The 22390-nt window shown below is 46.7% G+C and overlaps 3 protein-coding genes across 7 annotated transcripts; 2 read left to right on the top strand and 1 right to left on the bottom strand.

Annotated features, from left to right (window-relative positions):
* Positions 1–1710: 1710 nt before the first annotated feature.
* SCNM1 (sodium channel modifier 1) lies at positions 1711–22233 on the bottom strand. 2 transcript variants are annotated; one of them, XR_011498018.1, is made up of 8 exons: positions 22058–22232; positions 21742–21812; positions 21407–21495; positions 21209–21306; positions 21001–21089; positions 20381–20575; positions 3653–3761; positions 1711–3355 (listed from the first exon to the last, which is right to left on the bottom strand). XR_011498018.1 is itself a non-coding variant. In XM_014865324.3 (7 exons), the coding sequence occupies exons 1-7, from the start codon at positions 22106–22108 to the stop codon at positions 20137–20139; spliced, it is 693 nt and encodes a 230-aa protein (XP_014720810.1). In that variant the 5' UTR covers positions 22109–22233; the 3' UTR covers positions 18959–20136. The 2 variants fall into 2 exon arrangements, 1 of the variants encoding a protein (XP_014720810.1); XM_014865324.3 differs by lacking the exons at positions 1711–3355; positions 3653–3761 and adding an exon at positions 18959–20236 and having other exon boundaries at positions 22058–22233.
* VPS72 (vacuolar protein sorting 72 homolog) lies at positions 3209–14182 on the top strand. The gene is made up of 6 exons (XM_014865319.3): positions 3209–3412; positions 7417–7569; positions 7749–7863; positions 8265–8441; positions 13118–13262; positions 13606–14182. The coding sequence occupies exons 1-6, from the start codon at positions 3296–3298 to the stop codon at positions 13991–13993; spliced, it is 1095 nt and encodes a 364-aa protein (XP_014720805.1). The 5' UTR covers positions 3209–3295; the 3' UTR covers positions 13994–14182.
* On the top strand, positions 14512–19554 carry TMOD4 (tropomodulin 4). 4 transcript variants are annotated; one of them, XM_014865320.3, is made up of 10 exons: positions 14512–14712; positions 15731–15895; positions 16106–16262; positions 16580–16696; positions 17204–17293; positions 17493–17623; positions 17719–17826; positions 18227–18370; positions 18624–18768; positions 19438–19554. In XM_014865320.3, the coding sequence occupies exons 2-10, from the start codon at positions 15773–15775 to the stop codon at positions 19458–19460; spliced, it is 1038 nt and encodes a 345-aa protein (XP_014720806.1). In that variant the 5' UTR covers positions 14512–14712; positions 15731–15772; the 3' UTR covers positions 19461–19554. The 4 variants fall into 4 exon arrangements, with proteins under 4 accessions (XP_014720806.1, XP_014720807.1, XP_070352997.1 ...); XM_014865321.3 differs by having other exon boundaries at positions 14513–14684; XM_070496896.1 differs by lacking the exon at positions 18227–18370 and having other exon boundaries at positions 14513–14684.
* Positions 22234–22390: the final 157 nt, after the last annotated feature.

Here is a 22390-nt window from a genome sequence, read left to right as displayed (position 1 = left end):
AGTTGAATATCACAAAACATCACACGCCACCAAGTATTCTTCCGGCTTTACTGCCTTGTTTACTATTTAGTTTACCATGCGTGGATGTCTTGCCTTCGTCTGAATGACATTCGAAACAGATCTACACTTTGCCTCAAGCCCAATGCTGGGCACAGCAACGGAGTTCAGTGAATATTTGATAAATAAATGAAGACCTGTCAAAAAGGGCCACGGAAGGCAATCAGACTGTATCACAATCTTTTGCGATCCAAGCCCTTAGCTCTAACTCTCAGTTATCTATGCTCCAAGGGGCATGGAGACACACAGAGAAATTCCCCATTCTAGACTAACCCTGCTCAGTTTTAACAACGTACCCTGGAGGTTGTGAACCCTGGTGGGGATCTGTAGCACTGTTTCTCTCTAAACAGACTGTGAGCTGCTGCAGAGCAAGGACTATGTTTGTTTCACTCTTGTATCTCCAGCTCCTCCCATGATGTGACTCTACATAGTAGGAGCTCAAAAATTATATGTGGAATGAATAAATGGAGAGAAATGGGAAAAATCTTAGTTTTGTAGCCCCCAAGATGGCCTGGTTATCCTCTAAGCGGATGCCTTTGAGGTCCTCAAAAGGCAACCTGGGACCCCAACGTCCAGAGAATATCCCCACGCATTTACCTCTGCCTCCTACCCGTCCCTCATCGAGATGTAAAATAATTGTTTCCCTGCTGCCACCTGCTGGATTATTCATTCTCCTTTGGGTACTGAAGGTACACAAACTTCAAATGATTGGATTGCCATTTGTAACTCCATAGCAATGGAATTGTAGCACTGAAGTATTTTATGATTGCCTGTACCTATACCTACCACCCAACTAAACAGTGCTAGAACTAGACAGGTGGAGGCACACTGTCTAGCACAGGATCTGGCTGATAGGTATTCAATAAATAAGTATTTGTTGAATAAATTATCCGTTTCCAAAAAAAGGCATGGAGTTGTTACTATTTCCAGAGTTATTTTAGAAATCAACTGGTATAGAGGTAAAACTGTTTCTGATTTAAAAATTGGAAATAGACCAATAAAGCCCTGACTCACCAAAGCAGTAGCTCAAATAGGGGGATCTTCTCCTTGGGATTTGATCTATGAATTTGATTTCAGCCCTCCTGAAATAAGAGATCCCTGTTTTGTAGCTTCTTAGAGGTCTTTGTTTCTCTTTTATGTACCAGAAAATGGCAACTATTATTCCTGCCACCTTGTATTATGTAAGTTTACTTGTTTGTCTCCCTCATAATACAGGAACATTTCAGGGCAAAGATTTCATCTTACCCATTTTTATATCACAAGCATCTAGACTAGTGCCTGGCACAGAGTAGGTGCCCAATACCTGTCTCCTAAATATATGAATGGATGAAGGCAAAATTCAAAAAATGAGGCTAGGGGTGTCTCCCATCTTTTCTCCCTAAACCTTGTCTCTGCCCCCACTCCCACTCAATTCCTGGGGTGCTCTCTGAGTCATAGAGCCACTCTTCCCCACTAACATTCCTGGCATAGCAGAACTAGGGTGACGTGGCAGGGTGTGGAAGCAGGGGTTAGAACAGGACATGTTGGCATGGTGCCCCAAAGGAAATGGAAAAGGGAGTTTACCAATATATACTTGGGAAAAGGGAGGAAATCTGGTGATCTCAAAATAGAGCCACACATACAGACTTGAAGGAAACAGTACACACACACACACACACACACAGAACTTTATTAAAGCCATATTCAGGGCCAGCCGTGGCCAAGGGGTTAAGTTTGTGTGCTCTGCTTCGGCAGCGCGGGGTTTTGCCGGTTCAGATCCCGGGCGCAGACATGGCACTACTCATTAGGCCACGCTGAGGCGGTGTCCCACATGCCACAACTAGAAGGACCCACAACTAAAATATACAACTATGTACTGGGGGGATTTGGGGAGAAAAAGCAGGGGGGAAGAAAAAGAAGATTGGCAACAGATGTTAGCTCAGGTGCCAATCTTTAACAACAACAAAAAAGGATGGGTAGCTTATTCATTCAATTAGTCACTCATTAATTCATTCATTGAATAAACATTATTTAGCCCCAACTATGTCCTAGGCATTATGAGAGTTCCTGGTATACACAGATGAAGATAAAGTCCCTGCCCTCAAAAAGAGATTACATACTAATGAGAGAGACAGACATATAAATCATTAGACTAAAATGTAATAGGTGCCATCATAGAGTCTGTACAAGTGCTATGGTTTGACAACCATATTTTCAGAATAAAAAATGGGAAGAGAAGTTGACACAGAGTCTTGACAATACCACAGACTATTTAAGATTGGAACTCTTCTAGGGAATCTAGGAGGCATGATCTCCATGGTTACGGAAACTGTGCCTGGGAAGAGAGGAATGGATGTGCGAGAAGACTTCACTATCCTATAGAATCAGAATTTTTCCAGGTAGACAAGAAAGGAAAGGGATTCTCAGGGGAAGGAAAAGCACAGAGACATGACAGAGAATTGGGTGTTAGGGAAGTGATGCTAATAGGATGTGTAGCAGGAGGTGAGGCTAGAAAGGCAGGGAGAGGCTAAATTATGAAGGATCTTGAACGCCATGTTAATAGCAATCACCTAGTAAACATCTATGTGCTTACTAAATACTGTGCTAAGCAGTTTACCAGAATTATATCTCTTAATCTTCTCAACAGCCTTAAAAGGTAGGTATTATTATTAGTCCCACTTTACAGATAAGAAAACAGATTCAGCGAGGTAAAGCAACTTGTCCAAAGTCACACAGTTAGAAGACTTTAAGCTCAACTCAAACTCAAGTCTGGCTGGCTCTAAAGTTGTGCTCTTAACCACACTACTATTCTGCCTCAAGGATTTTGGATGTTATCCTGTAGATGACAGCGAGCCATTCAAATTTTGAGCAGGAGAGTGACAAAGTCTGGGTTCTTAGAAAGGTTCCTACTAGCAGCAGAGTTGAAAACGGACTGGAGCAGAAGGAGACTGACCTCTCCTAAATGAAAATTTGTTGACTCCCAAATTCTGGATTTAGGGTAGTGGGGCTCCTGGTGTCACAGGTCTGCGCCACCTAGCCCTGGGTGCTTGCAGGTGGTCTCTGTGCAGGAGTGGGTGGCGCTGAAGATCTAAGGCTTAGGGAGCGGAACTTGGAGCCTCTCGACGTTCTGCTATTTCTGCCTGCAGACGCCCAGCTTCCGCCGCCGCCGGCCACCCGCAGGTGGCGGAGTCGAGCGCCGAGCGCCGAGAACCGCGCTGGGTGAGGGGCCGCTGGAGGCGGCTCAGTCTCGTTAGGAGATATGAGTTTGGCTGGGGGCCGGGCCCCCCGGAAGACCGCGGGGAACCGGCTTTCTGGGCTCCTGGAGGCAGAGGAGGAAGATGAGTTCTACCAGACGACTTATGGGGGTTTCACAGAGGCAAGAGCTGGGCCCAGGAAGAGGGAGGGGAGGAAGCTCAAAGGAGTCTTGAAGGGAGAGAAACCTCGGACAAAGAAGGGGGCGGGGAATAAAGGAGGAGCTGTGGTAGCTAATATCAGACGGGGTGGGCGAGTCGGGGGGATACAGTGGAGCCCTAGAAGGGAGAGCCCTGGATGGGGGTGGGGGCGTCAGGGATGGAGAAGCTCTCTGGAGACACCCCAGAGTATGACAGAAACCTACCATGTAGTTATCTAGTGGCGTCTCTCCCCGCACTTCTTACGTCTAGCAGACGCGAGGCAGATGGTAGTCACGCGGTATATACTCGTTGGCCCACTGCCTGGTTATTCACCTGAAATATAGAAAGGAACCTCTCCTAAAAATGGGCTTAGCCTACTCCTTTTTCAGCTTTCAAATTTCATGTGAATTTTTCTTAGATAACCCTTCCTTGACCCTCCTAAAAAGTGTCTCCGTTTCTTTCTTTCATGGAACATATTTCAGTTTGTACTTGGGTTTGATTTGCTTATTTGTTTATACTTTCCTGTTAGATTGTAAGCTCTGTAAGGTTAAAGATGGTCTGTTTTGTTCAACAGTATACATCCAAGGCCTAGTCCAGTGTCTGACTAGGTTGGCACTTGTTAAATTGTATTGATTGAATCTATCTATTCTTTAAATATGTATTGAGCATCTAGAGCAAGCCAAGCACTGTGATGGGTTCAAGGGAAACAAAGTATTACAAACACCGCTTTGTCCTTACATACTCCGGACTATAGGGAAACTACCTGGGTTAATAGTCAGTTAAAATGTTGTGTGATAAGGAGTAAAATAAGTCGGGCATAGGGTACTGTGGTAAGACATGGGAGCTGGAGTTGTTGGTTGGAATGGGCATCCCTGAGGGACACAATGTTTAAGCTGAGGACAGTATGAAAAGTGGGCCTTGGCTGGATGAAGAGCAGTAAGACTGGGAGCACGGGGGGAGAAAAGTTAGTCCCTGGAGGTGGGTGGGGCACAATGTGTAAAGGCACTGAGATCCTGGTCTGGGATCCTAGTCTGCATGTCTACTCTCATTGTCCAGACAGTGAAGGAGAATAAAAATTGGTAGGGCTGGAGGGAGTAGGCATGGGCCAGATTGTGTAGGGCCTTGTGAGCCATGTTAAGGAGTTTTGTTCTCATCCACAGGGCTGAGGAGATTGAGCAAAGTTCCGTGATCAAATTTGTACTTTAGGAAGGTCAAGGAGAATGGTTTGAAGAGGGCAGTGAGATGGAGTGGATGGGAGGCTTGAAGAGAAATTAAGGAACTAGAATCCAGAAGACTTGGTGACTGATTGGGAGTCATTACTTACACAGCCCTAGCCGACTAGTTTAAAATAGAACTTTCTCATCCCTTCTCCAAAGGCCATTTTCCTATTCCTGTCATTTTACGAGTCGTTATTTAATATGTACTCTTCATGCTTCCAAAAAGGATTTAAGGAGGCTTACGATATAAACAAAAAGTAGGAACAGTAAAAATAGAGACAGATCAGAAGTAATTGTACCGGGAGCCTCTTCTAAAATGGTAATAGCAATTGATATTAAATTTAGCTGTGAGTTTCCTGGCAGCCAAACCTTGATTTTCTTTTTTTAGTAAGAAAGAAGCATATAAGTCCTTTCAGAGAGAAAAACTTATTTAGCATTAAATCCTGGGGAGAATTGCATCCTTACATAAGATATATAAAGTAACAGGGGTTTGGTAGATAATATAAAAACATTCTCTTATCGGGGCTGGCCCCGTGGCCGAGTGGTTAAGTTCGCGCGCTCCGCTGCAGGTGGCCCAGTGTTTCGTCGGTTCGAATCCTGGGCGCGGACGTGGCACTGCTCATCAGACCACGCTGAGGCAGCGTCCCACATGCCACAACTAGAGGAACCCACAACGAAGAATACACAACTATGTACCGGGGGGCTTTGGGGAGAAAAAGGAAAAAATAAAATCTTAAAAAAAATTCTCTTATCTAGTCATATCTATTAATGACTCTCAGTAAAAGCCAAAGGAATGGTAGTAAATCTGTATCTTAGTGGGAGCATTTCAATTGGGCAATAAGCTAATGTGTAGTTGAACTACTACCCTCTGGTGATATGACTTAATACCAGCTTAGAGCTGAGGGGATTAATGTGTTCCTAGGCTTTCACAAACATCAGTTGGGAGGAAATGATGGTCATCAGTGCAGGATTGAACTCTGGCTGGCTTGGAATGTCACCTGTGTTATTTGCTTGCTTTGGCAGCATGTGTACCAAGATTAGCCCATTAGTCTGCATCACTGATTGAAGAGAGAGCCACATGTTTGAGGTGCCACCCCGCCCAACTGACTTCCCTGCCCCTAAGTGTTTTTCCGCTTTCCAATGTGGCTGCCATCCTAGCCCTAACCTGCATCACCTCAGGTCTAGGCTGTACTCCATGTTCTCTAGTCCAGCCCATCTAATCACCTCCAGACTTTCTGAACCACTCCTTGTACACAGTTTTCCTCTCCCCTTAAATGTTCAATGGCTCCCCATTATACACCGTGGGAATACCCAACTGTTTTTCTGTTCCACACACCTGAAGAATGAGACATATTTCTCAGTAACCTTAGTTTACTTGAACAATGATTATCAATGCTGGGACAGGAAAGGAGAGGGAGAGGATTGGGAATCATTGGCCTGCAAGTTAAATCATAAATTTGTTAGCCTGACATTTAAGTTTCTCCATAAATTGAATGCAACCTGCTTTTCAAATCTTATAGCCCTATATGATAATCATTTAATGTTGGAAAGAAGCTGTGCTTGAGCCAAAGGCAGTCAGCTAGGAAGACTTCTTGCCAGAGATAAACCTGCTTTACTTAGGTCTAGATCCTTATTCCATAAACATTCTATACACATTCCTGCTTCTGCACCTTTGTTCCTGCTATTCCATCTGCCTATGATTCCCTCTTCCCTCTTGGCTGTTTAAATACTACCAGTATTTTTTTTCTTTTTTGAGGAAGATTAGCCCTGAGCTAATATTTGCTGCTAATCCTCCTCTTTTTGCTGAGGAAGACTGGCCCTGAGCTAACAGCCATGCCCATCTTCCTCTACTTTATATGTGGGACACCTGTCACAGCTTGGCTTGTCAAGTGGTGTCATGTCTGCACCTGGGATCCTAACTGGTGAACCCGAGGCCGCCAAAGCGGAACGTGCACACTTAACCACTGCACCACTGGACTGGCCCTAAATACTACCAGTATTTTAAACCATGGCTCAAGTCCTCTTCATTTTTTAGAGTCTAAAGCAGGGTTCAGCAAACTACAATCCACTGGCCAAATCTGGCCTACTACCTGTTTGTTTTGTTTTGCTGAGGAAGATTAGCTCTGTCCTAACATCGGTGCCTATCTTCCTCTATTTTGTATATGGGATGCTGTCACAGCATGGCTTGATGAGTGGTGCGTAGGTCTGCACCCGGGATCTAAACCTGCAAACCCTGGGCCACTGAAGTGGAGCACATGAACTTAACCACTGTGCAACTGGGCTGGCCCCCCCACTACCTGTTTTAATCTGGCACTTTACAGAAAATGTTTGCCAACCCCAGGTCTAAAGGAATAATGTCTAAAGTTTAGAACTTTCCAGGCCACCAGTCCATAGTAAATGTACATCATTCTGACCACCCATAACATTTGATACTTTATATGTTGCCCTGTATTAAAACTTCCTTTTATAATTATGTCCTGCTCTTTACTAGAATGTGAGACCCCTGAAGGTAGAGAACAAACCATATCCTTTTGTACCCCAGCACTTAACACAATATGCTGCAGGTAAAGGGCAGTCAATTAATGTTGGAAGGGGTGGTGCTGGAGCCAAAGGCCATCAGCTAGGAAGGCTTCTTGGCTGAGGAAAATGAAGGGCTGGGTTAGGAAGGAGGTGGGGCAGCCATTATCAAGAAATCAAAGAGATTCTGTTCCTCCTGGAGGGCCACTAATGACTCCGATGCCAGTGAGAACCTCATCTCCCTATGTCCTCAGGAATCAGGAGATGATGAGTATCAAGGGGACCAGTCAGACACAGAGGATGAGGTGGACTCTGACTTTGACATCGATGAAGGAGATGAACCATCCAGTGATGGAGAAGCAGAAGAGCCAAGAAGGAAGCGCCGAGTAGTCACCAAAGCCTATAAGGTACAGGGGGTGTCCTGGTTTTCTTGGACTTCCTTAATTCCTATCTTCCCCTTCATCAGGTCCCAGTACTCCCTACACCAGTCGCATTTCCTACAGTGCTAGTTTTCTCTTAAGAGAAACTCATTTTCTTTCTCCTTAACTCTTCTATTTCCTGGTGTCTGATTCCAATCTATACCCAGGAGCCTCTCAAGAGCTTAAGGCCTCGAAAGGTCAGCACCCCAGCTGGTAGCTCTCAGAAGGCCAGAGAAGAGAAGGCACTGCTACCACTAGAACTACAAGATGATGGCTCTGACAGTGAGTGGGGATGTTTGGGTCAATTGACAAAGTTGGGATATGATGATAAAGTATCAGTGTTAAATTTACTGAAATTGATAATTGTACTATGGTTATGTAAGGAAAATCTTTATTCTTGGGAAATGTACTGTGAAGTATTTAGGAGTAGAGAGCCATGATGTGTGCAATTAATTCTCAGATCATTCAGGAAAAAACAAATACATACATACACACAGTGCAAAAGGGGAAAAATGTTAACAGTAGGTGATCTGGGTAAAGGATATATGGGTGTTCTTTGTACTGTTCTTGCAGTTTTCTTGTAAGTTTGAAATGATTTCCAAATAAAAAGTTTTAAAATTAAACAAAAATAAAGGAGATGGACATGAATTCAAAGATCTCTTCCTCTCTGACTTCCTTCCCAGGTCGGAAGTCCATGCGTCAGTCTACAGCTGAGCATACAAGACAAACATTCCTTCGGGTACAGGAGAGGCAGGGCCAGTCACGGCGGCGAAAGGGCCCCCACTGTGAGCGACCACTGACCCAGGAGGAGCTGCTCAGGGAGGCCAAGATCACAGAGGAGCTCAACTTACGTTCACTGGGTCAGTCTGTGTTTTTGAGAACAGTGGGTAGAGGGGGTGAGGAACATGAGAAAAACTGAGGACCTGAAGAGGACCTGAAGAACTGGAGAGATGGAGATTTGGGACGAGGGAGTCAGAAGAAAAAAATGAGGAGAGTAAGTGATTAAGAGCAAGGAACTAGGCATTTCTGAGGGCTCTGAAGAACAAGTTATATTAAAGTGCTTTGGTGTCAAGTAAGAGTTGTACAGAACTGAGTTCAAATCCTGGTTCTGCTGTACACTTGCTGTAAGACTGCAGGCAAATTACTTAACCTACTTCCATCTTGCTTTCTTCACAAAATGGGTAGTAATGCCTACTTTAATGATCATGAGAATTAGAAATTCAGTAGAATCAGTCAGTTCATGAGATCAATTGCTTTAAAGTATAAATTCTTTAAAATCTCTTCAGTTTATGTGCTGTCGGGTGCACAATCATGTACAGTAATGTACAAAAACATACATTTCTTCATAGGTTGGTGAGAGTCTCAAATTATGAGAGGTATGTAAGAAATTGAGGGAACAGCAGATTTCACACCTCTCATTACATGCTCACCCTGGGGCATACTTTCATTGAGTGAAGTAACAGCTAGAATCACCTACAGTATTTAATTTATTATTTCTCTGTCTCTCTGAATCTTGCTCTTTTTTTGACCAAGCACATATAGTTGAAAATATGTAACCCAAGTGTGATTTTTATTGTGGAGTGGAAGGTTGTTTACTCTGAATATCTGAGACTCAGCCCATTCCAGTTTAACGAGAGTTTTGAAATTTAGATAACTCCAAAAGACCACAGTGATTGAGAAAAGGTTTAGTTCATTTCCAACATCTTCAGGATGTATTCTCATGTCTTTTTTTTTGGCTTTAAATGGGAAATATCTTTATCTCTATAAAGGCAATTCAGTACTTTAAAATAGTAGCTATCCCTCAAAATGTATAAGTGACTGAGAACCGTTACAATGAGGTCAACTTGATGTCGCTCTAATTACAACCTGTATTCTCTGACCACATCGATTGGTTTGGACCACTGTAAGGAGAGTGACTCCCAGGCGTCTGACATCAGTAACAGACATAGGAGACTCTAAAGGGGCAGGTTCATCAGGAAAAAAATAATAAGTTCATTTTTGAACATGTTGAATTTGAGGTGTCTGGGAGCAATTCATACAGTGCTAAGAGGTGAATTAAATATACAAATCAGGTGCTTGGACAAGAGATCTGGGCTGGAAATATAAATTTGGAAGTCTTTAGAATATGGATGGTAATTGATGACATTGGAGTGGATCAGAGCAATCAGGGAGAAAGCATAGAATGAGAAGAGAAGACAGAGGCCCAAAGAGTCCTGCAGACACCAAAATGTCATGGTCTCGTACAAGAGGTGGAGCTGAGAGGGGCTGGCCAGGTGGTGCAGTGGTTAAGTTCACATGTTCCGCTTCAGCGGCCTGGGGTTTGCTGGTTCAGATCCAGGTGCAGACCTACACACCGCTTGGCAAGCCATGGCTGTGGCAGGCATCCCACATGTAAAGTAGAGGAAGATGGGCATGGATGTTACCTCAGGGCCAGTCTTGCAGTGATAAAGGAGGGTTGGCAGCAGATGTTAGCTCAAGGCTAATCTTCCTCAAAAGAAAAAAAGAGGAGAAACTTAGAAAAGAACCTAGGAGTAGCCAGAGAGTTGGAGAACTCTGGGACAGTTGTCTCAAGAATACCAAGGAAAGAGAGCATTTCAAGAGGAGTAACTGCTGAATGCTGCTGAGACACCAGTTAAGAGAAGTGAGAAGTGCCCATTGGTTTTGGTGACTTGGAGGTCAGAGATGAGAGCTTTGTGGGGACCAAGCCATTTTGAAGTTGGTTGGAAAGCCAGACTTTTTAACTTTGGCTGTGAAGGGTAGGAGAAGTAATGGATGCTGTAGGGGAGTCGAGTCAGGGTAGACTTTTTCTGTTTTATTTTATTCAGATATTAGAGGGACTGTATCTTTGGTGAGAAGCAACTGAAAGAGTTTAATGATAGAGAAGAAAGACAGGATAGTTAATAGCATAGTATTTTGGAGAAGTGGGAAGTGGCAGGGGGAGCTAGAGCACAGGTGAGGGAATTGGCCTCAGTCGTGAGGAAGGAGAGAAGTGTGGCTTGTATCTGTAGTTTGTAAATCCAGAGCAGGACATTGCCGTGGTTCTCATCCGATGTCTTTTAGGCACTGTCATCTGTCAGGTGTAAGGAATAGAATTGGAAGCTTGAGGAGAGTGAAGACTATTTGAAGTAGCTGTAGAGATAGGGTTATCTGGTGTTTGGGGGTCTGTTAAAGTTGGGACCATGAATTTATGCTGGCTCCAGTCTACCCTGTTGTGTAATTTTTCTCCAGTAGCACTCAGCAATCCAGGTCTGGGCAAGGGGGTTTAGATTGACAAGAGAATGACTGAAATGGTAGACTGAGGAACCTAAGCTTGATTTAAAAAGGAAAATGAAAGCTGGAAGGGGCTGCTAGATAAAGAGAAGGCGGAGATACCTATGTACTAGAGGTATGGAAGAAGTAGGAGAACAGACGCAGTGGAGCAAACAGGCCTAAAGGATAGGACGTTGTCAGCCTGGGACCTATGATTTTTAATATTTCAGAGCTGGGGCGGTTTCAGGCAATGACAAAATCTAGGCTGTAGCTATAGCAGAATGGAGTAACTAAAGTGTCATGGACAGGAGGGTGGTTAAGCAGTGAGGTGGTAAAGAAACTGTGGGGATGGGTTGTTGAAGGGGCTACGCTTGTGCACTTTAAAGTCACCAGGGTGACTTAAGGTGACCAGAGTCGGGGTGGAGAGGAAGATTGGAAACCATTGCCAAAGTCTTCAACGAGTGAGGGAGTGACTGTGACTAGGAAGGAGAGAAGGTAATCTAGACTGTTGGCAGAGGTCTCAAAAGAGAAGCAAGTTTGCAGGTGGCTAGAGGAGGAGGGATCTGAAAGCTGTGGTGTGGGGCTCAGCAGGACACGGGCATATCCTATGTAGCATGTGAGGGAACCAGCAGCCTCTACCAGAGGGCTGCAGGGAGAGTGGATGACAGGTTTCTGGTAAGGCAGGTTGTGGAAGGAATGCTGAGTGAGGAACTTGAGGCTGTAGATGCGTTGGCTGATTACAGAGCAGAGTTCCAGAGCGTACAGAGAAGTGTTCAAGAGAAGAAGAGTTGGAAGGTTGTTTCAAGGGAAAGAAAGTGATCTTACCAACCAGTACAAAAGAGGTTCAATCCCTCAGGGGGTTTCTTTTGTTTGTTTGTTTGTTTGAGGAAGATTAGCCCTGAGCTGGCTACTGCCAATCCTCCTCTTTTTGCTGAGGAAGACTGTCCCTGAGCTAACATCGTGCCCATCTTCCTCTACTTTATATGTGTGACACCTACCACAGCGTGGCTTTTACCAAGCGGTGCCATGTCCACACCTGGGATCTGAACCGGCGAACCCTGGGCCGCCAAGAAGCGGAACGTGCAAACTTAACTCCTGCGCCACCGGGCCAGCCCCCTCAAGGGGTTTCTAGAGGACTCTTCTGGTCAGATTTTATCTAGAGGATTGGTGTTCACAGTACCCATGTTTAAGGAGGACACAGAAATTTGGAGTTCATTCAGAAGAAAGAGACCAGGAATATTTTGATCTGTTTATGGATTAACAAGTATTTATTGAATGCTTGTAATTTGAGGAATGCTGCATGACCCTGAGAATATGTAGGTGATATGAGTCACAGTCACTGCCCTTGAGGACGGGACTTGTATACCAACAATGAACTGCCACAGAGCAGTGTCGCAGGGTCCAGCCAGGGGGACTGGTGAGTTAGAGAGGAGTGCCTGAAAGGAGGAGCAGTTACTCAGCTCACCTCATTGTTGCCATGTGAGAATCCAGATCCAAGGTTGCTAGATTTTATTATTTTTTAAGAGGGACCAGAAATCTCTGTATTTAAATGTAATTTTCTGATTTTTAAATGTCAGCAACTAATTCATATTTTTCTTTAAAACACTATACAGATAAAAAAAAACACTTAAATGAGCTGCCAGCTTGCAACCTTTGCCATAGACTGTGATAAGTGCAGTAATAGAAGAGTGTTCTAGGCACAGGGGTGGCAAAAGGAGGGAGTGACTCAAAACCAATTGTATGAGCAATGGTTCAATGGAATGCATGTTATGATCAGCCTCGAGAGATACGGACACTAATTTCAACTATTTAAAGGACTGTCATGTGGAAGACAGATTAGATTTGTGTCCTTTATGGCCTTAAAAGATAAAACTGTGTTATCAGGAAGTAGATTTTAGCTCAAAATAAGAAAGAACTCTGTAATGACTAGAGATGCCTCAAGATGTAGTGCACTGGCTTGGTTGGGAGCAAGTTGACGGGGCAGTTGTAGAGCAGTGTCCGGGGAAATGAGCAGGCTCCTCATAAAAGGGTCCCTTCCAACTCTGAAGTCCTACAGTTCTGAGTGGGAGAGGAACCAAGTGGACTTGAGAAATCATGAGCAGAGAAGATGTCAAGAGGGGCGAGCAGAAACATAGGAGATGCTAGAGGGCCTTAGAGCACTTTCATAATTGGCTTGAGTAGGCAGTGACTGGACAGCCAGGAAGATAACTGAGAGATTGTAGAACAGACTAGGGTGTAGGAAGAGAGGAAACTCACCATCCCCTCATTCCTTCCTTTGACCCTGAAGAGACATATGAGCGGCTGGAGGCTGACAAAAAGAAGCAGGTTCACAAGAAGCGGAAGTGCCCTGGGCCCATAATCACATATCATTCAGTGACAGTGCCGCTTGTTGGGGAGCCAGGCCCTAAAGAAGAGAATGTCGACGTAGAAGGGTGAGTGGCCCTCAAAGGGGAAAAGAGAAGAGCGGGTTCTCCCTTCTGTATTCAGCCCCATTCCACTGGCTTTCCTCACACAGCTGTCTCTGACACTTGGGTATCTTTCAGATTCCTCTTCCCTTCGGCTCCTTATTTCTTCTCTTTTACTTTCCCTCTTCTCCTTTTCTGTTTTTCCATCCAGCCCAGCTTTCTTTTCCCCTGTCTGTCACTTAACAGATTCTCTCAGAGTGCTCCCATCACTCTGCCTCCTCCTCTTTCCTCGCTTCTCTGATCTCTTTCTTTCTCTATCTGTCATTTTCTCTCCTCAGCTCTTCATGTTTTTCTTTGTCTTTTCCCTCAGGCTTGATCCTGCTCCCACGGCTTCTGCATTGACTCCCCGTGCTGGGACTGGACCCATCATCCCTCCTGCTCGCTGCTCACGTACCTTCATCACTTTTAGTGATGATGCGACATTTGAAGAATGGTTTCCCCAGGGGCGGCCCCCAAAGGTCCCTGTTAGAGAGGTCTGCCCGGTGACCCATCGGCCAGCCCTATACCGGGATCCTGTTACAGACATACCCTACGCCACTGCTCGAGCCTTCAAGATCATCCGTGAGGCCTACAAGAAGTACATCACTGCCCATGGACTGCCTCCCACTGCCTCAGCCCTGGGCCCTGGCCCGCCACCTCCTGAGCCTCTCCCCGGCTCTGGGCCCCGAGCCTTGCGTCAGAAAATTGTCATCAAATGAAGAGATGTCTAGTCCTTAGAAACCTCTTTCCTGCCCTGACTTGGGGCTCTTAATGTTCCCCCTCCTCTCCCTGCTTCTCCCTTTATCATCTGATCTTTGCCCAGCCCTGTTCCATATTTTTTTCCCCCATCTTTTACCCTAGTTCCTACTGGTTTTATGTTTTTTAATCCAATAAAATAAAAAGATCCCTTTTGTCTGATATCTAACCTAGGGTTGGGAGCAAGAAGTATTTGTGAATGTCTGAGTATGTATGGGTCTTTATATTTGTTTGATAGCATTTATTATGAGCTCCCTTTTTAAATTGTAAAGTATTCATCCCTCCAACTATATTATAAACACTTTAAAATTAGAGAGCAAAACAAAATCGTTATATTCACCTTTATATCAGCTTATATTCACTGCTTTGAATATAGCAGGCACCAAATAAGTAGGAACTATCTAGGACTCAGGCTTTTATCCCTGAAGGGGAAGGGGAAGAGGTGCCATGGCTATTAGTGGCCACTAGAGGCTCTCAGGGCTGGGCAGGGTATGGGGGCTGTGTATATGTGATCTCCCACTACCCCCCACCTGGCCTGAGCTAAAATAATAAAATGCTGAGCTCACCGTTCCCCCACCCTCTCACCCGGCACCAGTCTCCTGCTGCCAGGACAGTGCTCCAGTAGAACAGACAGACCAACCGACAGAAGGGGAGGTGAGAAGGGAGGTGGCCACCAGGACTGGTAGGTGGGGAAGCTGGGGGGCTTATGGATCAGATCCTGGTGGGAGATGGGAGGAGAAGAGTGGCACCTATTGGGAATGATACGGAGTCTGTCTCTGTCTCTCTCACTTTGTATGTTTCTGCCACCGTCTGTCCTATCCCTTAACTGTTTAGTTTACATTATCAGTGCAAGTATCTCACACTTTCTGGATCTTTCATCTTCAGCATGGTGTGAATGTGTAACTTGTGTATATTTTTCATATTGTAAAAAATTTCAAATTTAATCCTTCCACTGTTTTTAGGGAAACTTTATCCTATTTAGAAGGCATTTTGTCCCGTGTCACCCATTAGTCTGCTGTCACCTTCCCATTCAAAGCCAGGGACAAATTATGGGGATTTAGTCCCTTCTCCTGAGGCCGTACTACCCATTCCCCAATCTGGAAGTCCCCCAGCTCCTCTGAGCCCTTGCTTTCCCTTAGGATTTAGAATTTAGCAAACATAGTGAAATCTTGATGCCCCCACAATAAAAGAGGAAACGAGGGTGGGGTAAGAGACTGTCTTTTTTTCCCCCCAATCCTTCTTGCTTTCCTAAACCAGTTTAGGAAAAAGGCTGGATTATGGGGAAGAGAGGAGGAATTTCCCTGAAGCTCTCTGCCCGCCCCCCTTCCTTTCAATGGGAACTGGGCATGGGGCCAGCTGTTTTGGCAGGACCACTGGCAGCTGTGCTAGGGCAAAAGGCACCAACGGGTGAGGTTATAGGGGAGGGTTGCTGCCAGGATTTCTCTGTCATACAATGGGAAGACAAATCCACCTTGAATGTCTGGGGTCCCCATCCGGAGTGACTGAAGCTGGGGAAGCAGGAAGAAGGAGGCTCTGGTTCTGACTAAACAACCTAACCTTCCCCATCTTCCCAAGCCCACTAGATTTCTAACCTCCAAAGCATCCACTTCATTGTTTTGCCCCCTGGCTGGTCTCTTTGTGTCCCTACTATGTCCATGTACATCTTTCCATTGTCCAACTACTTTCCCCATGTCCCCCAGGCTCCGTGAGTGCCACACAGTGGGGAGGGGGTGGGGGCCATCATGTCATCGTATCAGAAGGAATTGGAGAAATACAGAGACATAGATGAAGATGAGATCCTAAGGACCTTGAGCCCTGAGGAGCTAGAGCAGCTGGACTGCGAGCTACAGGAGATGGACCCCGAGGTAGGGGCTCCAGCACAGAAAACCAGGGGCAGTCCCTAGCCATTTGGGGAAGGGTGCGGGGCCCTGGGTGGCTGAGACCAGGGCAACCTACAGGGCCTGGAGTCCCAAGAGGGCCGGGGAAAAGGTATCTGGAGATGTTTAGGGAGCCCTGAAGGTACCCCAAGTAGTCAGAGGGGAGGTCTGACTTGCTCCCCAAAACTCATCCCTAAGAACATGCTCCTGCCAGCTGGACTAAGACAACGTGACCAGACAAAGAAGAGCCCAACGGGGCCGCTGGACCGAGAGGCCCTTTTGCAGTACCTGGAGCAGCAGGCACTAGAGGTCAAAGAGCGTGATGACTTGGTGCCCTTCACAGGCGAGAAGAAGGGTATGGAGACCCTGACATCCATGCCTCCCAGAACCCAAATGGTTGTCTCTCACATGTACCCTTTCCAGCTTCCCTCTACCTTCCAGCTTCTAGCTGCCCAGGGACTCTGCTGCCTTGAAACCTGCATGCCACCCTGCACTCTTCAGCTCTTATATGAGGTCAGGAAACCTAAGAGTCCTGAGCTTGCAGAGCTTTACAGCCTTTACAGTGGCCTCTAGGGACCCAGCATTCCACCTTCTGGAGAAGGAAAGGAGGCTGGAGGCCAGGATCTTAGGAGAAATTACCTTTACCTGAACCATCCTTCATCTCCGCATCAGGGAAACCCTATATTCAGCCCAAGAGGGAAATTCCAGTACAGGAGCAGATCACTCTGGAGCCTGAGCTGGAAGAGGCACTGGCCCATGCCACAGATGCTGAAATGTGTGATATTGCAGGTGAGCAGCTGTGGGGAGCTGAGGAGGGCGGGAAGATCAGGGGCAGTCCTAACCAGAGCACTAGACTAGTGGGGGAAGGCCCTGAACCAGGATATGAATGTTTGAGAAAGCCTCAGGTAGTAGTTTTTAATTTTTCTTATTTGTTTATTTAGGTATTCATTCATTCATTTTTAAATTTAATAAGTTAATATTTCAACAGCAATTTTACAGGGATTATAAAACAAATAAAAGTGGAACCATTCTGGTTGAAAACAGGAGGAAGTCTGAGAGACTCCTTCACCCTCTACTGGCTCCTTAGGGATTTTCCCTTAGCCCTATATCAATGTTTTAAAAACCATCGCCTTAATGAAAGGGACTCCTGGGGCCAAGGGACGGTGGGAACCTTTTTGGGGTCAGGCTTTAAAAATACAACAGATTCAGAATGAGGGGGCTGGGAGGAGCGGGGGGCTTGGAGCTTGGAACAAGTCCCTTCTCATTCCCTGTCCCACCTCTGCTTACTCTCTCCAGCGATTCTGGGCATGTACACACTGATGAGCAACAAGCAATACTATGATGCCATCTGCAGTGGAGAAATCTGTAACACTGAAGGCATTAGCAGTGAGTGTGTTTGGGAGCATGGCCCCTGGGCCCTTGGCAGTCCCAAAGTCTGAAAGGTAGCAAAGGGAGAAACAGATGAATCAGGGAGAGGACATGGTACATAAGTGATACGAGAACCAATGGGCAGGTGATACGAGAACCAATGGGGAGGAGATTGTGGGGGACATGTTGGGGTTTCCTTCCTGCCCTCACCCACCAGGTGTGGTGCAGCCTGACAAGTATAAGCCAGTGCCAGATGAGCCCCCAAATCCCACAAACATCGAGGAGATACTAAAGAGTGTTCGAAGCAATGACAAGGAGGTGGAGGAGGTGAACCTCAATAATATACAGGTATTTGACCCTCATTCTCCAAACAATAACACTGGGATAACTCTGCTGACATGTGTGAGTCCCTTAGCCCACCATCTCCTATTCCCCTCTGATAGGACATCCCGATACCCATGCTAACTGAGCTGTGTGAGGCAATGAAGACAAATACCCATGTCCGGAGCTTCAGTCTGGTGGCCACAAGGAGTGGTGACCCCATTGCCAATGTAAGGCTAGTAGACATCCCTAGCCTTCTCCCCATACCTTGACATGCATCCATGGCTGGGCTGTCATAAAGCGTTGTGCTGGGGGTGCTATTCCCATCATGCTCTCTTAGGGTAGCCCTGATGGAGACTCCTACCCTCAGTCCTATGGCTTACGGCTCTGAAATCCTCAGATCATCTTCCCAAAGAGCCACAACCCTCTCTACCACCCCCAACTCCACTGCACACTTAATCTTCCTGCTTCCTCTACTACCTGCCCTCACTTCCATCTCCCTCCAGCCCCACCTGCAGCTCCTCAAGGACTCTTCTCAAAGAGCTGTGTTTCCTTCTTGCTCCTATTCTTTCTCTCCTCAGTCATCTGTGAAACTGTCCCCTAATCCTAACCCAAGTCCCTACTACCCAGGCGGTGGCTGACATGTTGCGTGAAAACCGTAGCCTCCAGAGCCTGAACATTGAATCCAACTTCATTAGCAGCACAGGGCTCATGGCTGTGCTGAAAGCCGTTCGGGAAAATGCCACACTCACTGAGCTCCGCGTAGACAACCAGGTCAGCATTCCCTTCCCCTGGTCTTTTCAGTTAATACTCACTGAGTTTCCTCCCTGAGGCAGCCACTGGGTCAAGACCTCATCTAAACTTGTTTGAATTCTCTTCTTCACTGTCTCTTGGAGAGGAGTCAAGTCAGCACCACTCATCACCCACTCTAAAGAAATAAGCCTCTGACCTCCCAAAGGGTCGGTGGTCTGAGACAGTGAATGACCCAGAGAGGGTGGCTGACAGCTTTCATCTCTTCCTCCCCCAGCGCCAGTGGCCTGGCGATGCAGTGGAGATGGAGATGGCCACCATGCTCGAACAGTGTCCTTCCATCGTCCGCTTTGGCTACCACTTTACACAGCAGGGGCCACGAGCTCGGGCAGCCCAGGCCATGACCCGAAACAATGAACTACGTGAGTAACTGTAGACATGGTGTGTGGAGGAGAGGGCAAAGTAGGTGCAGAAGCTGGGGGGATCCTCCTGAAAGCAACCAACACCCTGGATGCTGCTAAAGCGATATTCACATGAGAAGTTCAAATCCCAGAAGTGATCAGAAAGTAGATAGAAAAGCTTCCTTGCCCAAAATATATACCAGTAGAGAGGTGAAAAGGAGGCTAGACATACCCATCTGGAGGCATGGTATTTTTTATTTGCTGTGTTCTTGGTTTTGGTGAAAAAGATTGGCCCTGAGCTAACATCTGTTGCCAATCTTCCTCCTTTTTTTTTCCTCCCCAAAGCCCCAGTACATAGTTGTATATCCTAGTTGTAGGTCATTCTAGTTCTTCTATGTGGGACACCATTACAGCATGGCCTGATGAGCGGTGTGTAGGTCCGTGCCCAGGACCCGAACCAGCAAACCCCAGGCAACTGAAGCAGAGCACACAAACTTAACCACCAGGCCATGGGGCTGGCCCCACCGCATTGTTTTTTATTTTGTTTTGTTGATGTGGAGTGGGCATGTTTGATGGCCTTAAGACATTACCTCTTTGTGAGTCTGGCCAGAGAACTGGACAGGCGAAGAGCACCTTTGTGGGAAGCAAGAGATGGAACAAAGACTTGTATTTACTCTTCCTCCTTTACAGGTCGCCAGCAAAAAAAGAGATAACACAACCTTTCCCTTTACCAACTAGAGCTGGGAGCCCTGAATGCTTACAGCCTCATCTATCCCTCTTTCCTGTAAATAAAGGCCCTTCTGTCCACTCTGCGTGCCTCCTTCCTTGGCTTTGGGGTGGGAATCTTGGCGCTAACCCCCAAGGGTTACTGCCAGTTCATCAAGGGGATTATTTATACTCTGGGGATCAGCAGGCAGGGAGGTTCAAATTACCAGGAGAAGGTGGGGGAGCTCCCTCCCTTGGTGTTCCCCATAATCCTGCCAATGCCTTTAGTCTCTTGTACTTTCATAGGATACCTAGCCTTGGCCCTGTTTCTAGATGTGGCCAGGCCCCCCAGTGCCCATCCACAACCCTCATGTGATTTAAAGAAGGGAAGGACTTGGAGTAGATGTGGGGAAAAAAGCAGACACATGAAGGGCAAAGACCTCCTTCTGACAGACTTATTAATAGGGCACCAGGCTGCATGCAGCTGACGCTTGGCATGACTTTGGCAGAGGTGGGGGAGGGGTCAGAAGTATGGGGAGCTGTGTGCATTGCAGGGAAGGACTGGCCTGGCTGAGAATGAACAGATTTGAAATCCTGAAATGGGACACAGAAACCAGACTTGAGCAAAGTTAGGCTCCCAGCGCCCGCTGTAGCTTATTTGAATTGAATGGGGAAAGGGGGGTGTCAGTCCAAGAGGAGATCAGGGGGTTCCTCCTCATCAGAGTCAAACTCAACATTCTCATCTTTTACCCATTGACCTCGTCCATCTGGGATCCATCCAGAGCTGGAAATATCAGAGAAAAGAGAATTAGTCAGGAAAGGAGATTTAAGAAGTTAGTGGCGATAAGAAAAAATAATCAAGAAGGTCTGAAGAAAGGAAGATCAGAGAGAAAAGAGAAGATCTAGGACACTGATTGTGCATACTCACCTTCGAAGGGTGAGGTAATGATCCAGGGCTCGTCTTCTTCTGGGGCTCAGAGGTGCAGGGGATGAGACAGTGGCTGACTCCTTGGCCTGTGGGCCAGCCCCAGGTTCCAGTTCCCTGCTGATCTGCCCACTTTGGAGTTCCACCTCTCGGGGTGGCAAAGGGGAATGGGAGACAACGGGACGAGGGGCTTCTGGTCTGGGTAGAGAAGAATCAAAGTCTGTAAAAGCAGTCGAGGAAAGGGCCAACCCTCCTGTGACTCCCAACCCCTTACAACAGTGCTCCTCAAGCTGTGTTCCTCAAGATATTACTAAGTGTTCTGCATAAAAGGGATTCTGGAATCAAATGAATTGAGGAAAGCACATGTTAAAATTTTTAGTTTTTTTTTTTTAATCTTGAGGCTTTGTAGAGCCCTTAAAATGTACTAATATTACTATTCTTCAAGGAGGATTACAAAATGCCATTTCCCAAACTTCTAAAAAAATTACAAAATTCTCTTTTTCCTGAAATACCAGTTAACATCTCCAGAACACTAGTATTCCTCAGAATACAATAAAACAGTAATTTTAGAGCCATCTACCTCCTTATGTCCCTCCCTACCTCTGGCTTTCCCACCCACAGACCTGTACTTCCGGCGGCTGCAACTGTTATAGTGAGGAGCTCTGTGCAGAGCGCTCTGGGTGATAAGCCGAGTCTGGGTTAACAGAGGAGCCTGGTATGGAGACGGGAGACAGAGTCAGAGCCTTCAGAGCTTGAAAGAAGCCAAAGCCCTTCGAGCCTCAGGTGTGCAGTGGAGTCCTGCCTGGAATACACCTTCCCCTCTCTGATTACCTCAGCTTTGGTCTCTTCCCTCCTCAATTCATTCTGCTGTCTTGGCTTCTGCTCCATTCCCTTTCCTGGCTGCTTCTTGCCATAGAAAAGCTGCAGGCCTGAGGGAGAAAGGGAAGAGAATTAAAAACAGAGCACCAAGAGTGGTCTGCAGAGATTCCGAGGGTTTATTCTCTATCCCCTATATTCCCTCAAACTTACTGGACAGATGTTTCTTGCCTGCACGGTGCGCAGTCAGCATGGCCAGGGTGTCCAGTACCGGTCGGTGGGGACAGATGGCACAAGCAAAGCTGGAAAGGAGGACAGAAGAAGATAACTGGTCCCAAGGGAGTGGGGTCTCTGCTGTAGGTCCCACCCTGTCCTAGCAGTCCTTTCCGAAGCCCAACTCCCAAGTCTCCCAACCTCCACCACTCACATCCCTGTCCCTCACTCCCGGCCAAAGAATCCCAGATACTCCCGCTCTCCTCTTTAATAACAAAAGTTTATTAACCCTTTAACCGCAGAACCCTCAGACTTGACCCACTCCTCGCTCTCACCGTCCATCCCGTAGCATGAGCGCCTCATCCTCTGGGATGTAACTGGCCAGCAGGTCCCCGACTCTTCGTTTCTGCAGGCGGTACGGGAAGAAGTCCGGACGGGATCGAGATGGAAGGGAAATGATAGGGAAGAGGATTCAAAGGGAATAAGGACCATGGGGAGAACAGTGATCATAAGCGAGGAAGAGGCCACTACCCTTCTCTAGGCGCCTGGCTCCCGCCCCGCTACCAAGCTGTCGGCAGAGCAACGAGACAGCGCCTTCACAGCCCTCAGAGGGCAGCTGAAGCTGCTCCAGACGCATCCTCTCGCGCTTACTTTGAGCACATTGAGTTGACTCCAATCGTCCCCTTCTCTCTTGAAAGACATCACAACTGTGAACCCCAGAAACGATTCTGTTGCACCGCTTCCGCCACTCCTTTCAGGCCACCGTAGCAAGGGCGGGGCGTCTCCTCTCCTTCTGGCCTCTTTCCGGTTGGCCTCCCTACTTCCGGGGATGAGCTTCCATCGTGCTCTGCGCGATCCCGAAAGCCCGCCTCAAGCCTGTCAAAAGGACGGCATCTCCTAGGCTACCCAGCACACGCGGAGCCTTTTGGGAAATGAAGTCTTTTTTTTCCAAAGATCTTTTCTCCCGGCCGGACCCAGGCCTTT

Source organism: Equus asinus, chromosome 25 (assembly GCF_041296235.1).
Source record: "Equus asinus isolate D_3611 breed Donkey chromosome 25, EquAss-T2T_v2, whole genome shotgun sequence".
Taxonomy (NCBI): Eukaryota; Metazoa; Chordata; class Mammalia; order Perissodactyla; family Equidae; genus Equus; species Equus asinus.
Note: the sequence above shows the minus strand (reverse complement) of the source record. Positions and strands in the feature narration are given on the sequence as shown.

What these genes read in the sequence shown, in the direction of transcription:
- SCNM1 (XM_014865324.3), bottom strand. Translation starts at nt 22,108, where the DNA reads ATGTCTTTCAAGAGAGAAGGGGACGATTGGAGTCAACTCAATGTGCTC. An exon ending in GTCAACTCAATGTGCTCAAA is followed by an intron (nt 21,813 to 22,057) that starts GTAAGCGCGAGA and finishes TACCGCCTGCAG; the next exon opens with AAACGAAGAGTCGGGGACCT. An exon ending in CTCATGCTACGGGATGGACG is followed by an intron (nt 21,496 to 21,741) that starts GTGAGAGCGAGG and finishes CCTCCTTTCCAG; the next exon opens with CTTTGCTTGTGCCATCTGTC.
- VPS72 (XM_014865319.3), top strand. Translation starts at nt 3,296, where the DNA reads ATGAGTTTGGCTGGGGGCCGGGCCCCCCGGAAGACCGCGGGGAACCGG. An exon ending in CTTATGGGGGTTTCACAGAG is followed by an intron (nt 3,413 to 7,416) that starts GCAAGAGCTGGG and finishes CTATGTCCTCAG; the next exon opens with GAATCAGGAGATGATGAGTA. An exon ending in GCTCAACTTACGTTCACTGG is followed by an intron (nt 8,442 to 13,117) that starts GTCAGTCTGTGT and finishes TTGACCCTGAAG; the next exon opens with AGACATATGAGCGGCTGGAG.
- TMOD4 (XM_014865320.3), top strand. Translation starts at nt 15,773, where the DNA reads ATGTCATCGTATCAGAAGGAATTGGAGAAATACAGAGACATAGATGAA. An exon ending in CTTCACAGGCGAGAAGAAGG is followed by an intron (nt 16,263 to 16,579) that starts GTATGGAGACCC and finishes TCTCCGCATCAG; the next exon opens with GGAAACCCTATATTCAGCCC. An exon ending in TGAACCTCAATAATATACAG is followed by an intron (nt 17,624 to 17,718) that starts GTATTTGACCCT and finishes CCCCTCTGATAG; the next exon opens with GACATCCCGATACCCATGCT.